Source organism: Macrobrachium nipponense, chromosome 36 (genome assembly GCF_015104395.2).
Source record: "Macrobrachium nipponense isolate FS-2020 chromosome 36, ASM1510439v2, whole genome shotgun sequence".
Taxonomy (NCBI): domain Eukaryota; kingdom Metazoa; phylum Arthropoda; class Malacostraca; order Decapoda; family Palaemonidae; genus Macrobrachium; species Macrobrachium nipponense.
Window position 1 is genome coordinate 32,309,835 of NC_087220.1, and position 14,850 is coordinate 32,324,684.

Below are 14,850 nucleotides of genomic sequence, written 5' to 3' on the forward strand. Positions count from 1 at the left end.
AAGGGATTTAACCCAGTATATATCCACCTTTGCGGTGTGTTTAGTACAAGCCTGTTGGGGATGACGGTCAAAACATAAACAAAAGACTGTAAATATCGTAAAGATAATGATCCTGCCAAGAAACATTAGGGGTCACTATCTAGGAAAGACCCATTACTTTTTATAAAAGAAGTAAACATTTTGGCATAAACTGTAATGGATGAAGTCTCATCTCATGTAGGCTAAACCTAACAACAGACGGAAGTAAATTAACAAAAATTCTGGCCTGGGTTACATATCTTTTACTACTGAACAAGCATGAGGAACTTGATGTCTAACCCGTGAAAGTTTTAAAATATTATGGGAATTTATAATAGAAAATCAGTTCAAAAGACTATAAATTTTTTTTTCAAGGAAATACAGTAAGAAAATGCAACTGTATAATCTTACTGTGATCTGACAAAGCCTTTTGACACAAGCTAAACAAGCTAATCAAACATTTCAAGCATGTATCTATCTGTTACCTCAGACACAGCTTTGCCTAATAGCATACACTGCAACACACGCTTTCACTTGGTCTGGAAAATTGAACGCAACATGCGCAAAATCATTGTCTGCTGTCGATCACATACCTTGAATGATGATGGCCCCTATCACGTCTGTAGACTGATCCAAGAGAATTGTCTGGCCCTTTGTGATGACGACCAGTTGTCCCGCAGATGGAACAGGATTTCCTCCCCATGTGTAAATTGAACTCCAACGATCAATGTAGAAGAACTCGGCGTTTTCATCCTGCAAGATGAGTGTTTTCCAGATAAAGTTACTCATGGGATCTTGATTCTCTTAGCAAAGCAGATGCAAAAAGGAAGGCTTAAGAATAAATTGCCATTCATAAAAAAGTAGTAATATAAGCATCTTAAACTGTAATAAAAGTCAGAACATTAAGCTATTAAAGTAATTGCGTAAAAAATGGGTTCCTTTTTAGTAGATCAGAAAAATGTCAGTGGAGAGAGAGGGTTCTACTCTGTCAGTAGGGTAAGTATCACTTAACAAGAATGTATTTTCGTTTAAGACCAGACCACAATTGAACAGCATCAGAAAAACGTTAGTATTTCTGTGTAAAACTCTTGGTTGTCATGTCAAGTTCAACACGAGTTGTATCGAAACCCACTGTTGCGATACAAAATCTAAACAGAGGAGTCTTAGTGAAGTGATTCACACAAACATCCCACAGAATTCAATCTCTTTTGATCTCACCGTGGTGGCCATCCCTAGGCCTGGCGACTTCACAGCCACTCGGAATGTGCCAGGACCCGCGTGGGGCTCCGTCTCGCAAATAATCTCAGTAGTGGTCTCAGAGGAAACAATGCAAGGTGATCCGTCGATGGAGACTTCATTGCCAGAGACACTGGAAACAACATTGTTTTGCATTATGACGGAAAGGAGTTTCTTATGTCAGACCTTAATAAAGTATAAGACACTTTCGATGTATCTATTTTCTAAGTGCCTCTGTCTTTTCCATGATCCATTAAGCGTTGGGGTTTTCTGGCATTGCAATTACCAAGGTCACTCATGCCAGATATTGAATGATGAGATAGGATGTGCGCAAACCTCCCTTTATTTCACTAGTGTCAAAAAAGGGTTTAAACCTTGTAGTATCAACAATGAAGCTCAATTAAATATTAACTCAGAGTCAAAAGGACTTACGAGAAACCAGTGCCAGTGATTGTGACAACAGTGCCACCAGCCGTTCCACCCCTCTTAGGTGAAACTGAGGTGACAGCAGGCGTGAGGGCTTGATCATAGGTGAAGCCAGATGACAAAGTTGCTGTAGCTGATCCAGGATTAGTCACTATGATGTCACACGGTACACTGGTTCCACCAGCTGAGAAATTGACAAAGAATGCGACATTAAGTTTGAAAGAGCCTGAGAATGGAAGAAATGGATAACTCTACTACACGCAATGCAGTACTATGTATCCATTTCTGTTTTCATGTAAGCAATATTTTTCTTTGAACTGGCCTGTATAAGGTGGAGCAAGGCATTCCAACCCACCTGTATAAGGAGGAGCAAGACAGTCAATGGTTGACGAACTGCTGCTGATCAGAGAGCAAGGATTCCCGCAAACAGTCACCACAGAGCCTCCACTTGGATCAAATCCTAATCCGGTGATGGTGATCGCAGCACCGCCAAATCCACCTGAAATATGAACGCAGCTTTGCTAATGCTTTGTAGTGAAACTCCTTTGTTCAGATTAAGAGTAAAACACAATTTAGGTGATCAGTTGATCTCTGACTCTGCTTGAGATTTCTCCATGTACTATATTATGACAAGGTAGTTTCATGTTGACTTTGTATCTGAAATGGTCTTGCTGAACCTACTTGCAGCATAATATAATGGGAATGAAACAAAAGTAATTCAATACACACACACACACACACACACACACACACACACACACACACACATATATATATACTATATATATATATATACAATATATATATATATAGGATATATATATCAGCTCCTTGGTTATGGACGAGGTGCTGAGAAACGTAAGCTGCCATTAACCGGCGCCGAGTTTCAGTTAATGGTGCCGATAAACAATTAATGATGCCTCTGTTAGGTATGTTAAGGTGCCATAACTCTATTATCAGCACCTTATGGCACCTATAACCGGAACTCGGCCTGTTATGGCACCATAAATTGCCGATTTTATGGCGCTAGATGAGCACCATAAGGCCGGATCGGCATCAACCAAGACCGCCGATAAGAATGACATTTCTAGTAGATGTGGTTAATGGTTCACTCATATGCAACTTGAAAGTTTGTGACTTAAGCCTCTAATGTGCAACAGATCGCCTTTGCTAACCTGAGGTGGGTGATACGGTGGTAACTGTGAAATCGTAAGACACAGTAATGTCACTGTTCGAGTCACCGTACTGTGCGTCTCGAACTACAACGGAATGTGAACCTCCAGCAACATCGGGACTCTGCATTGAAAGGAAATATGGATAATTCATAAAGGCAATCAAAGGAATTGCATCATTAGGTACACATTTAAAAAGTCTACAGTGCTCTTCTATATTATACCCTTTAATAATAAAATCCTAGTGGATCTTTCTTGTTTATCCACCCTGGGTGGGGGTGGGGTAGGTAGGGGATCGGGAGGGTAAGGGAGACATGATGGGCAGCGTTGGGTTCCTGCACAGCATAGTGCTCGCCATCAGGCTCGTATAAAATGAAAAGAGTTCTGGAATTGGTTTTAATTAAGACCAACAAATCTCTTGTCTTTCACCTACCCTCATAATATCATGGGATTGAAAAGTCAATTTCCCTAACTTTTAACCTTTGAAATAAATATATACATATATAAAAATGAATGTCTTTTTACTGTAATGCAACAGTATAATATGAAGATAAAAGGACCATAAAACACTATTTTAACGTTGCAATGTTAAAATAGTGTTTTATGGGCCTTTTATCTTCATATATGAACATTTCAAAGATGACGACACTATCTAGTGGCAAGTGTAAAAAGATGCTTTAAAACTTCACATAGTTTTAGATCGCTTAACAGTCTTCTCTCCTATGCTGAAGTTTACCCTGTGCATTAAAATTTTTATTCAAATGGATATTAGAATAAGTAAAAAGATATGGGTAATGTTACAGTGCCAAGTGCCATTTTCTGGTGATATTGCAATGAAATTAGATCTGAAACACATTTTCAGTAATATATAATATTCAGTGAAGAGGAAGTGGCAAAGATGGACACAGCCACAAATTTAGTTGTCTAATAAACAAACATATACAGATTCATCGTCCTATGACCCTGTAACCAGATTCTTATATCTCAAACCAAGCAAACAAGTAGGATCTTTAAAGCTTTCTTGTATATGCCAAAGATATCTTTAAGAACAATAATTATGAACGAGAAAACTTCTGTACACTAACCGTGCATACAATAGAAGTATCACTGGCAGAAGTAATGGTGCAATACCCTTCACCAATCATGACTGTTGGGTCTGTTGCAGATGATTTAAAACCTGACCCTGTCAGTGTTAATGTCATTCCTGGAGAGACGCTGCTGTCTGGACTGTGGGATGGAAATTTCTTTAATTAAATACAAATGGCATTTCATTTACAATCTACTAGTTATTTCTATGAAAATTACTGATGCAGTCACCCGTTCCCCCAGTATTCGCGGGGAATAAGGACCACAACCACCCAAGAATAGCTAAAATCCACAAATACTTGACACCCACTCTAAAAATGTTTATAGCTGCCTATTTTAACAGTTCAAACAACAAACAATCCCTCCAAAAACAGCTTACAACTGCCTATTTAAATAGTTAAAACACCAAATATACCTTAACCTATCGTCCTAAACCACTTTACTATCATTTCAAAGTCAACATACAACATTACCTTAAAAATATATGGCATGTAACTACATGTGAAAACTAATAGTTACATAATTATATTGATTTTGATTTCTTACTCTCCAAAACAGTAATCACTGGTCTCCTAGATATATATATGAAACCCCATGAGCTCCAAAAATGAAGATGAAGATTTTCTTACCTAACACTGGTCAGAATTGGAGTTACTGCTGAGGCGTACGTAAAGTCGGTTGAAGATGTAGCTGAAACAGATGAAGACATGACAACCACAGAAACTGCACCTGCAGCATGAGGTGGTACTCTGCAGCTGAGACTATTTGCAGCCTCACTCTCAAGAGGACAGTCAACGCTGTCTAGTGTAACACTAACTTGCCCTGGAGTAAATCCAGACCCACTGATAGTAAGGAGAGCACCACCATTAGTGCTGCCTTGAACCGGACTAATACTGCTGATGACTGGTGAAACAGTGAAGGAGGAAACACTTGACTGAGCAGTTCCTAAACCTGCTACGTTTACATCTACGCTGTAAGTATTTGCTGGAACTCCAGAGGCAGTGCACTGAATGCTGGTACTAGTGACGGAAGTGACAGTGCAGCTGTAGGTCATGGTTACTGGACTTGTCTGTCTCTTTTGCCTGAGAACACGTTCTTCATGAGCAGCTTGAAGTTTCTTCACATACTGAGAATTGCTTCCTGCAACCCTCCATGCTCCAAGCCTCACACTTTCCTCAAATGTCTTAGCATCAGTATTGGTGAACCTGCCCCAGAATCCAGATTCTGTCTCCAGTGGATCAAAGAGATCCGAGCTGATCTTTGGGCGGCGTGTGCTGCGAGAGACCTTTGCCTCTTCGTCATAAACGTGCATTTCATCATCATCGTCGAAATATGTCTGATACCTTACCTCCCTCTTTTTGGTCTCTGCAGGGATGTCCTCATCTAGACTTCTCTTGCGTCTAGTAGGAGTGACAGTTATAGTTACTGTAACTCCTGAAGTAGATGTACCAAAGGATGAACCAGTAATTGTGACTGTGTCGCCAGAGACGCTCACGTCAGACACCATTGGAGTTGCTGATGCACTAAAGGTGTAAGTAGATGATGCCAAGTCACTGATAGCTTGTATCTGCAAAAATTATCCAATGTAAACAAGTGCTCGTAGCTGAAAGATATAAAAGCAGGTTTTTATTTCACCTAATGGTATGCATATGTAGCTATGCGTTCAATCACCTGATCCTATCATTGTGCCAACAAGCTTTCTGCAAATTGCCAATACTCGAGTCACATGGAAAGGACCTAAATGTATCAACCATCAGCTTGATAAATCAAGTTCATTGTTTGAACTTAAATATGAACTAGACCATGTGTACTTTTGACAGTCACCATATCCACGTGTGCTCGGTAGCTAATAAGTATAATTTATTGCCCAACATATTTAATACTTACATTGAAAGCAGACACAAAGACAGCCACTGAAGATGAGGACGCAGGCGTAGGCGGGGTAGAACAGGTGATAGCAGTGGCGGTCAGACTCTCTATGGCACAGCTGCCGGACCCTAGCGGCACTGCCACTTGGTTATCAAAAGCCACTAGACCAGAACCTGTGAAAAGGGCGAAGCACTGAGGATTCTGTTCTGAAGTGTCCTGCACACTTGAGTGACAACTAATGCTGGGTTTAAATAGACTAGCAGATTACAGCCCAAGGAGTAAAGAATGACAACAAATTTGAAAATGAACGGAAAGAATGAAAGAGCAAGACTCAATCTGATAGGGAGTTAAAGGTTCGCATCCCAAATTAACTACATATCACTCACTGGACAAATCACAAATTACAAGACTATCTTGGATTTAAATGATAATAATGCAGAATAAATGATCCACTAATCTGGGTACTATTTCAAATGGCTAGGAGGAAATATAAATATTTCTTTCTCTGCATTACAATATGACTGTTTCAATATTTGGAGGAATGTCAACTTTGGGATACTAGTGAATCCCATCCACATAACTGAGTATGGCTCATTCAAAACTATGTTACAAAATATCCGAGTATGAATGAGAGGTTAAAAGTGGAAAATTTATTTATATGAAAAACTATACTGGAAATTAAGCTAATTGGCAGCTTGATCATAACAATCCTCACTAGTAGCTGCATTTCTACAGATATTATTATTATTAGTGGCAGCAGTAGTAGGACTAATAGTGGCAGTAGTCAAACTTCTGTGAGAGTAACCTGTTACTTCATTAAGCTCTGAGTGCCCTATTTGCAGCTTTCTACGTAGAATAAATCCAGTCAGTTCTCTCACAGTCTTAGTGCACCTGCTACGTGACATTGCAGGAAGAAAAGTAAAGAAAATGACTACCTACAGCAGAAAATAAATTGGCAATCAGATTTAGCCTAAATAAAGCTTGAGAAGAACAACAAACAATACCTGTGATAGTTATCAGAGTCCCTCCAGCCACTGACCCCTCTGTTGGCGTGAATGAGCTAACCACTGGCACTACAGTGACCTGCCCCTCGGTGACAAAGTTGCTCACACTGATGGCAGCTGCCCCTCTGAAGAAAAAAAAATTATTACATCATAAACAGACCAGACGGCATCCATTCCCTCACCCATTATGGACAAAAACACAAGAGATCAGGGACCACAGCTGATTGTCGCTTCAAAAATAATCCCATTCAATATCATCACTTTCCCGTGATCTTAAATGGAAAAATCAAGTCCTCAGTAGTATGTATGTGTGATAAATGGAAGTTGTTAAACGGTATGTTTTATAGCTTCCATTTTTCAAAGATGTAATATATGTAATATTATTTTTATGTGTGTTCAGGCTGAATAAACTGATCAAGTTGGCAAAAGAATCCTGCATATAGCAATATACATGCATACTACTGCAGACTTTATTTTTCCAAAAATAACTGACGACTTTATTTTTCCAAAAATAATCTCACTCACAGGACCAAAATTCCAGGTTAAAAGAGAAAGCACTCAAGGTATCTACATATTAGCATTACCTGTTAGCAACAGTTACAGTGACTGGGAAAGCTTTCAGGGAGACAACGTTGCTGCTGTCGTCCAAATTACACGTGATGGAGGTGTCTGTCGACGCGGTCACAGTGCAGGATGCTGGGCCTATCTTCACAGAGCTCTGGCAATCTGTCGTGCCGAAGCCAGTTCCAGTAATGGTCAATGTTACTCCAGTTCGAACTTGGATGCCTCTGTAAAGGGATGAAGGTTCCCTCAGACAAAATTCTAATCTAGAGTGAGGTTTGAGTACAAGAGACAAAGGCTACAACTCTTTTTCTTTTATATTTCATTTTGAGTGACTGGATGAAGAACGATTAATTTTTATGTTTGATTCCCTCTTGTTTAAATTATGTAAACATTTTTCTTTTAAGTGAATCAATCTTTAAACTTCTCTAAAATGGTATTAGTTTCAAGAAGTGGATCATAAGGGACTCCTCATAAGGCAAAAAACTAATCATGGCTTCAATATCGAGCAGCTGAAGATTTAAAATTGAACAAGTTAGCATGACTCATGATCAGCATTAACAAAATAAATTTCCTTACTGCAGCCCGTCAATGCTTTCTACAGCACTTGCAGAAACTCCAGTGATTGTAGGTGTCAGGCAGAGATCACTAATAAAGTACAAGTTCTCTGCATCAGGGGCGGAAGGTGCTGTAGAAGTACATCCATCAATAGGAGTAGAGATGAGAGAGGGGCAACCATCTACTGAGACAGATGGAGCTGGAACAAGAAGAAAAGCAAATCAATAGAAAAATAAACAAATATCTAACTTAGCCTTCTGCAAATCTGAGCGGAATTCTCTGCGAACAACCCAATAGGGCTTCGGGTATATGTACTGCACTTCATGACAACACTATGCAGTACTTAATTCAAGGAAGTAAACAGATATAAGCAATGTCGACAAAAATGCACCTGCAAATCAAGGCTGTCATACATAATATACTTGGCCAAAAGTTGTAAGGGCAAAGGCAGCACATTCTATCCACATTACTTACTTGTGCCGAGAGGGTCGTATTCAGCTTCAATTTCGCCAAGTTCAACAGTAATCTTATTAACAGATTCTGACGGCTTGACCACATTAATCTGTCCCGTCATAACGAGAGCATCTTCAGCATCTGTCACTGGGCTACCAGCATAGAAAAAGGTGCCAGCATGTGGGAACTCTACAGTATAGGATCCTGGAGAGATGACAAGAGAGTCGATTACGACACCAAGTGATTGGCTGCAGTTTTGGTTTCAATAATGAAAGAATGGTACACTTTTCCTACAACTGTGATTAAGGCATTACCATGAAAATTTCTATTGTTTGAGCATCATTTCACACTCCTACATATGCCTATAAAACAAACCACTAACACTATTCAAGCATTGTGGATCAGTGCAGCCCAACTTTATTGCGGATTTTTATGGAACATCTCTTTCACTTTTACGTGGGAACTTTCACCAGCTCGCAAAGTTTCCTATGGACCTTATCTCTAAAATGATTGCTGATTCACTTTTTTGCAGAGTAACACTGTATATTCACAGTCATAAGCATTTTAGTTTAAGGGGTACACAGGGTATTTGACAGTTATAAGCATTTTTACAGGGGATTTTGCATTTTCATGGTGGGTTTCTGGAACCTATCCCTGTGAAAAAGTGGGGGATCACTTGAAACACTAAAGTTTCCAGTTATCTCCGCAGCTCACCAGATGACATAGGAGCTCCAGAGTTGAATCCAGAGCCATCGTATGTCTTGTCAGCGGCTGTGGCTGTCTGGAAGATGCTGAAGAGGGCCTGAGAGAGTGGGTCTGGCTTACTCCAGTTCCAGGTGATACTGTCACCTTCCGTGATAGTCAGAACTTTAGGAGACCAAGCAAAACCTGTGCCATAACCTGACAAACGAGATTTGTGCGATTGAATTCGTGAATGAGGCCTAAAAATATGCATTAATTGATCTTATGTGTTGTTCTTTATAAAGCACATAGGCAGATATATGTTAATGTTTTTATGCGCAATTATTGGTAAATCTTCCTAAACATCAGATGCATTTCACAAAAAATGTATTAATGGTAAAGAATAAAAAGCATAAGACATTTTCTCTTTAAAGGTTTATAACCCGTGCAGCAGTCAACGCTTGGTAACTGAAATCACACCAGTGATATGGCTATATAATACATCTAATCCAAGTTATGAAGGTTCCTTAATACAGTGCAAAAATGCTTAGCCTCCTTAAGTGACATTTACCTGGATAAATACCCATGTTGGTGACAACATGATTAACTGAAACCAGGCGAGTGATGCAGGTGATCTGAACGTCTGAGCACTCCAGAACATCACACACCATTCCATCGCCAATTTCTACCTCGAGGAGTGAGCAATCAGTGCCGAAGCCTTCACCATCAAGAACCAGGATAGTGCCTCCAAATACAGACCCCGTAGCTGACGATGACCCTGTGATTTTGAATGTGTATGTCACGGATGCTGACCCACTGAAATAGAAAAAAGGATGCAATACGCGTAGTGACATTTGGTATAATGCAAAATAAGGTCTGATTACTCTTCTTTGAAGTCTTATAACTATTGCTATAGACCAGAAGAGAATTCCCACCCTTCCTCCATTCACAACGTTATAACCCTGATACAGAGAGACTACTATTTTTCTACTTTGTAATGCTGGCAGGAGCCGGTCAAAAAGAGGGAAGATGTAAACAAGATTCGAAAAGGGCAGCCAAGACCAGGACAGTAACACTATGCACAGCAATAACTTATACCACCTGTAACGGAGTGAAGGGACAATAAATCTGTGAGTGCTTTACACGAAGTTTGTATTTAAACCACCTTAAGCCCGCAAAGTGTTAAGTTATGACACACAACATCAAGATGAAAGGAAGTCTATACAAGTTCTAAATTATTGTCAACTTCTCCTGCAGATTTCACATGGAAGTCTGAAGTTATAGGATTCAGTTCATAGAAGATGATTAACTACAATTAAATAATTCAATGAAATAAACAAACAGAGAAAAGTTCTTGTAGAAAATAAGCTTTGCTTATTATTCTTTCAATATCACAGTCTTCTCTTACCACTCTTCGACCTCCAGTCCTTTAAAACTGGATCAAGACAAGTTTGGCTCATAACATGGGATGCTATTGACCTCTACCTAAGTCACAGTCTTGAGCTGTTATGAAAAGAGTAGCTTCCCAGGGCAAAAGCCACATAGACTTGATTTTACAGATAACGAACACCATCCAAAATGAGGCTAGAACTGACTAAAGAACAAATACATAACTTTTAAGTTAAAAAGAAACCTAAGGAGAATAGTTTCCAGTAACATGTCAGGGTGTTTATATCTTGACTGCCCATCTACCAAAGTTTCAAAGGAAAACATGATTAGAAAACCAAGAAATTATGCAAGGCGAAAGCAGGGCCTTTCCTCTAACAGAGTATGTAGTATCTCTCACTAATTAACAAGGCACTCGTCTCCTCCATACCTGGCAAAGCCCTGACTTCCTGTGTAAACAGAAACAGCTTGTACTCCTGGGTTATTTGATGGCAAAGTGCAGGTAATCAAGGTACCTGTCCAGCTTACAACTCCACAAGTGTTTGGTCCAACCTAATGGGAGAGATGGCACGATGATTAAACCCTGGTTATCAAGTGACCTTATATTTTGTTTTCTGTGTCTGGTCCAATAATCTCTTTCTACTTCAAGTTTCCATCATTCTGATATCCTTTGACCATCTGTCCTCTGCATAATTTGTAAGAATATAGAATATGTGCACTCGATGAAAAAATGGTAAATAAATAAAGACTGACATAAATAAGAACCATTCTTTTAATGAGATTCTCATTAACTCACAGGCATCTGACACAGGATAACTTACTTTGACATAGCCGCCAGTTCCATCGCCAAAGCCAGTGCCAGTGATGCTAAGCACACTCCCTCCTGAAGGGAAGGAAAAGTGTTTTTATGGCTTTAAACATCAAGATCTAGTTCAAAAAAATAATAATTCTTGTCATTGTTACTATAATTAGCTGAGCAATATTCTAAGGTGGCCGAAGGGTCCAGTAGGAAAACTAGCCCCGTACAGAAAAAGTAAGAGCATTTAAAAATACTTAAATTTTTCTGGAGGAAATAAAACTACGTCAGGGAATTCGACTTCATTACTTGTCATTAATAATAACAGCGGCACACAAATGACATGTTAGAAATATCTCACTGTGGTTACTCTGGACTGTAGAATTAAATCCAATGACTATTCTGATTCTTGCAAATTTAACTAAAGACCTAGATACTAAATATTTTAGCATATCGCTGTACACCTATCAATTAATAAACATACAAATACTTTACTTACCTAATACGTTTGATGTCGTAGGAGAAACAGTTGTAATTGAGGCTGACAGTGTAGAATCATAGGTAAACCCACTGGTCAAGGTGGATGTCTGACCACTAATGGTTACAGATACATCAACTGAGCCTGCAGCCTGAAATGTTCACGAAAAATCTACTGCACATTCTGTAATAAAGTAGGCTATAAACTACCACATATTGCAATGAATTAACCACTTATGCACAGTCAGACATTTGGGTCTTTCCTTGATAGTGACCACCAAGAGTTTTCAGGGGTCGTTATATAGGACCAATATTTCTTTGAGGTCATTATCTTTATGATATTTACAGTCTTTTGTTTATGTTTGTATGGTAATCACCAATGGGCTTGTATTACTAAACACGCCACAAGGGTGGATATACATGCCGGGTTAAAACCCTTGAGGGTCACTAGCTAAGAGAGATTCAGAAATTTAGCATCTTCTAGAAAAGCATCTAGATCCAGATAATGCATCCGTCCTTAGCAATAATCTTCTGACAAACAAGAAACCGATTTTAAGTCTCAAATAAACTGTTGAAATAAAGTTGGGCCAGATAAGAGCCACCTACCCCAGCTGGAACGGTGCAGGTGACAGACGCACCATCGGCGGCAGTGACGTCACAAGCAACTCCACCCAAGGTTACAGAGTTACCGCTCCATCCATCCAGATCTGCAGGGAAACCTGAGCCTAGGACAATGACGGAGTAACCACCTCCAGTACCTCCTGTAGCAGGAGTGACAGAAGTGACAGACAATGTCACTGTGTAGGTCAGTGCTGGGTTCGGCTGAAGGGCAGCGCCTATAGGTTGCATGACGACGTTGACTGAATGCACTCCGGCAGGCAGGTAGGATGCTGTGCAAGTGACCTGCATCAGACAAAGACAGTTGTGTATAACTATGAACTGAGGTTTTATCCATACAACGATAATATATATATATATTATATATAGATATATTATATATATATATATTAATATCTATATATATATAATACTATATAATATAATATAGTATATATATATGTATATATATATATAGTATATATACTATAAAGTACATTTTCATAAGTAATGATAAACTTGTACAGACATAATAAGTTACTTCCAAGAAGCAAAATTGGCTCTGACACACTCTGTGAGCAAGTAAATAATAAATACTTATTCTGAATTATAAATATACCATAAATCATACCAGTCTGGAGTAGTATCAAAGAATAAGAGAAGAAGGGAACAAAGATTTGAAAAGACGAAAAACAAGGAATAAACCTACTGTTGTTGTAGCCACAGCACTGACTACGCAGTCAACGCCTCCGACAGTCACAGAGTAGCTACTCATGTCAGAGCTGGTGAAACCAGACCCCATGATTGTAAGTGTGTGTTCTCCAGAGACCCCTGCAAAAGTCATGAGACAAAAATGTGAGCCAGCTTTGTCAGAATCTTCCACATTTTCAGTCATTCCAATTCTAATATTCACAGGGAACTGGAATTCAGTCAGTAAAATAGAAAAATAACAAATAATGAAAATACAAAAACCTATGGGGTGTTTAATGAATTTTTAAAAAACAACATTTCAAATCTTACTTAACTTATTCTGTGTTTTATTAATTTTTTTAAGTGTATGTATGTATGTGTGAAAAGAGTAAATGTATTTACTGTGCACATGTTTTAGTGTAAAAGCAAGTCCCTTTGTGCAGTCTATAAGTTTCATTTTCATTCATTCATCACCACACCGGACAACCTATTTGGTCACAGCACTTGGCCACTGGTTTAGATTTGGTACAGTATTGCATTCCAATCCTTCGGGCTAGCCCTATGAGAGCTGATAGTCAGCTCAGTGGTCAGGTTAAGTTATTTTTATGAGAATAATAAATGATGTTGCATGCAAATGATACATGAATTCCTTCATATTCCCAGAATGAGTTCAAGGAGGGTTGACACTGCTTCAGAACCAGTGTAATTCCAAGTGTTTATATGTAAAATATGGATCCCAAAACCTGTTGTTAGATCTGAATGCAACACAGCCAGTAATATGAGGAACTTACCCATACTTCCGGCCACAGATGATAAGGTTGGAGCACCAGACGCATCAAAAGCGTAGGAGCAGTCCCCAAGGCAGGCAGCTGAGTATCCATTGACTGTCACTGAAACCTATAAATAAAAAAAGTATAAAATGATGATAAGGAAAATATACTGGTTTTCATGAATGATATTCTTAATCTATGACTTCATTAAGAAATGTCTTTCAAACCTGCCTCTCGCACCAAGCCAGAAAAATCTTGTCTCTTGACTCCAAAGATCCAACTAACTTCTTGGGTCATGTGCTGGAGTCTCTTGGCAGTTTTTTATTTTTATTTTTCTATTTACATGTATGTATGTATGTATGTATGTATGTATGTATATTATTATTATTCTAGTAGACGAAACCTATTCACATGGAACAAGCCCACCAACGGGACCACTGACTTGAAATTCAAACTTCCGAAGAATGTTGGTTTCAACCTCCCACCGCTAAAGACGCCCCAACACTGCAGCAATTACCGGTCATGATACAGAGCCGGTGATTTGTCATCACCCTGGGGGAGACGCAAACCCCTGACACCTGAGTAGCATTCCACAACGCTAGCCACCATACCAGCGGACCATCTAATAGCATTTGTTTTAGTTCCTCGCGAGAAGGGAACAATATCCCATTTCTGTAACCTGAGCTACTTAAAAGTGCTCTGATATAAAACACAACTCATCACAAATGCGATAGATCATGTTGTACATCTAGACTATATATCATTTCTGAAACTGTGACTGTCAGTTATGCTATATAACTAAAATGAAATAAAATCAAATGTTAAAACCACACTGCACTTTTCCATATCTTAGTTACAGACAATACACTAATGACATATAGGGTTCAGCCACTGGGACCTACGAGGTCACTCAGCGCGGGAAATGAACTTGAGAGTAGGTAGGTTTGAAAGGTATAACGGGAGGAAAACCTGGCATACGCACCCTGAAATAATTATTAGGAAGGGGTGGATCGGCCTACCAAGATGGGAGAAAGATAACATAAAGGGAGGTATTGCAGCTAGGGGCCGAT

At 39.2% G+C, this 14,850-nt stretch overlaps 1 protein-coding gene across 1 annotated transcript in view; it reads right to left on the reverse strand.

Annotated features, from left to right (window-relative positions):
* Nucleotides 1-14,850, reverse strand: part of LOC135203556 (fibrocystin-L-like) — a 76,149-nt gene that overhangs the window by 36,332 nt on the left and 24,967 nt on the right. Inside the window, exons 22-41 of the mRNA XM_064233293.1 lie at nucleotides 13,802-13,907; nucleotides 13,030-13,151; nucleotides 12,330-12,626; nucleotides 11,746-11,875; nucleotides 11,272-11,333; nucleotides 10,881-11,002; nucleotides 9,636-9,880; nucleotides 9,098-9,283; nucleotides 8,405-8,587; nucleotides 7,952-8,129; nucleotides 7,396-7,599; nucleotides 6,812-6,936; nucleotides 5,826-5,980; nucleotides 4,568-5,505; nucleotides 3,938-4,079; nucleotides 2,856-2,976; nucleotides 2,036-2,179; nucleotides 1,687-1,864; nucleotides 1,237-1,387; nucleotides 612-771 (exon numbers count right to left, since the gene is read on the reverse strand). Coding sequence (XP_064089363.1) covers nucleotides 612-771; nucleotides 1,237-1,387; nucleotides 1,687-1,864; nucleotides 2,036-2,179; nucleotides 2,856-2,976; nucleotides 3,938-4,079; nucleotides 4,568-5,505; nucleotides 5,826-5,980; nucleotides 6,812-6,936; nucleotides 7,396-7,599; nucleotides 7,952-8,129; nucleotides 8,405-8,587; nucleotides 9,098-9,283; nucleotides 9,636-9,880; nucleotides 10,881-11,002; nucleotides 11,272-11,333; nucleotides 11,746-11,875; nucleotides 12,330-12,626; nucleotides 13,030-13,151; nucleotides 13,802-13,907 — 3,949 coding nt within the window. The remainder of the gene's footprint in view (nucleotides 1-611; nucleotides 772-1,236; nucleotides 1,388-1,686; nucleotides 1,865-2,035; nucleotides 2,180-2,855; nucleotides 2,977-3,937; nucleotides 4,080-4,567; nucleotides 5,506-5,825; nucleotides 5,981-6,811; nucleotides 6,937-7,395; nucleotides 7,600-7,951; nucleotides 8,130-8,404; nucleotides 8,588-9,097; nucleotides 9,284-9,635; nucleotides 9,881-10,880; nucleotides 11,003-11,271; nucleotides 11,334-11,745; nucleotides 11,876-12,329; nucleotides 12,627-13,029; nucleotides 13,152-13,801; nucleotides 13,908-14,850) is intronic.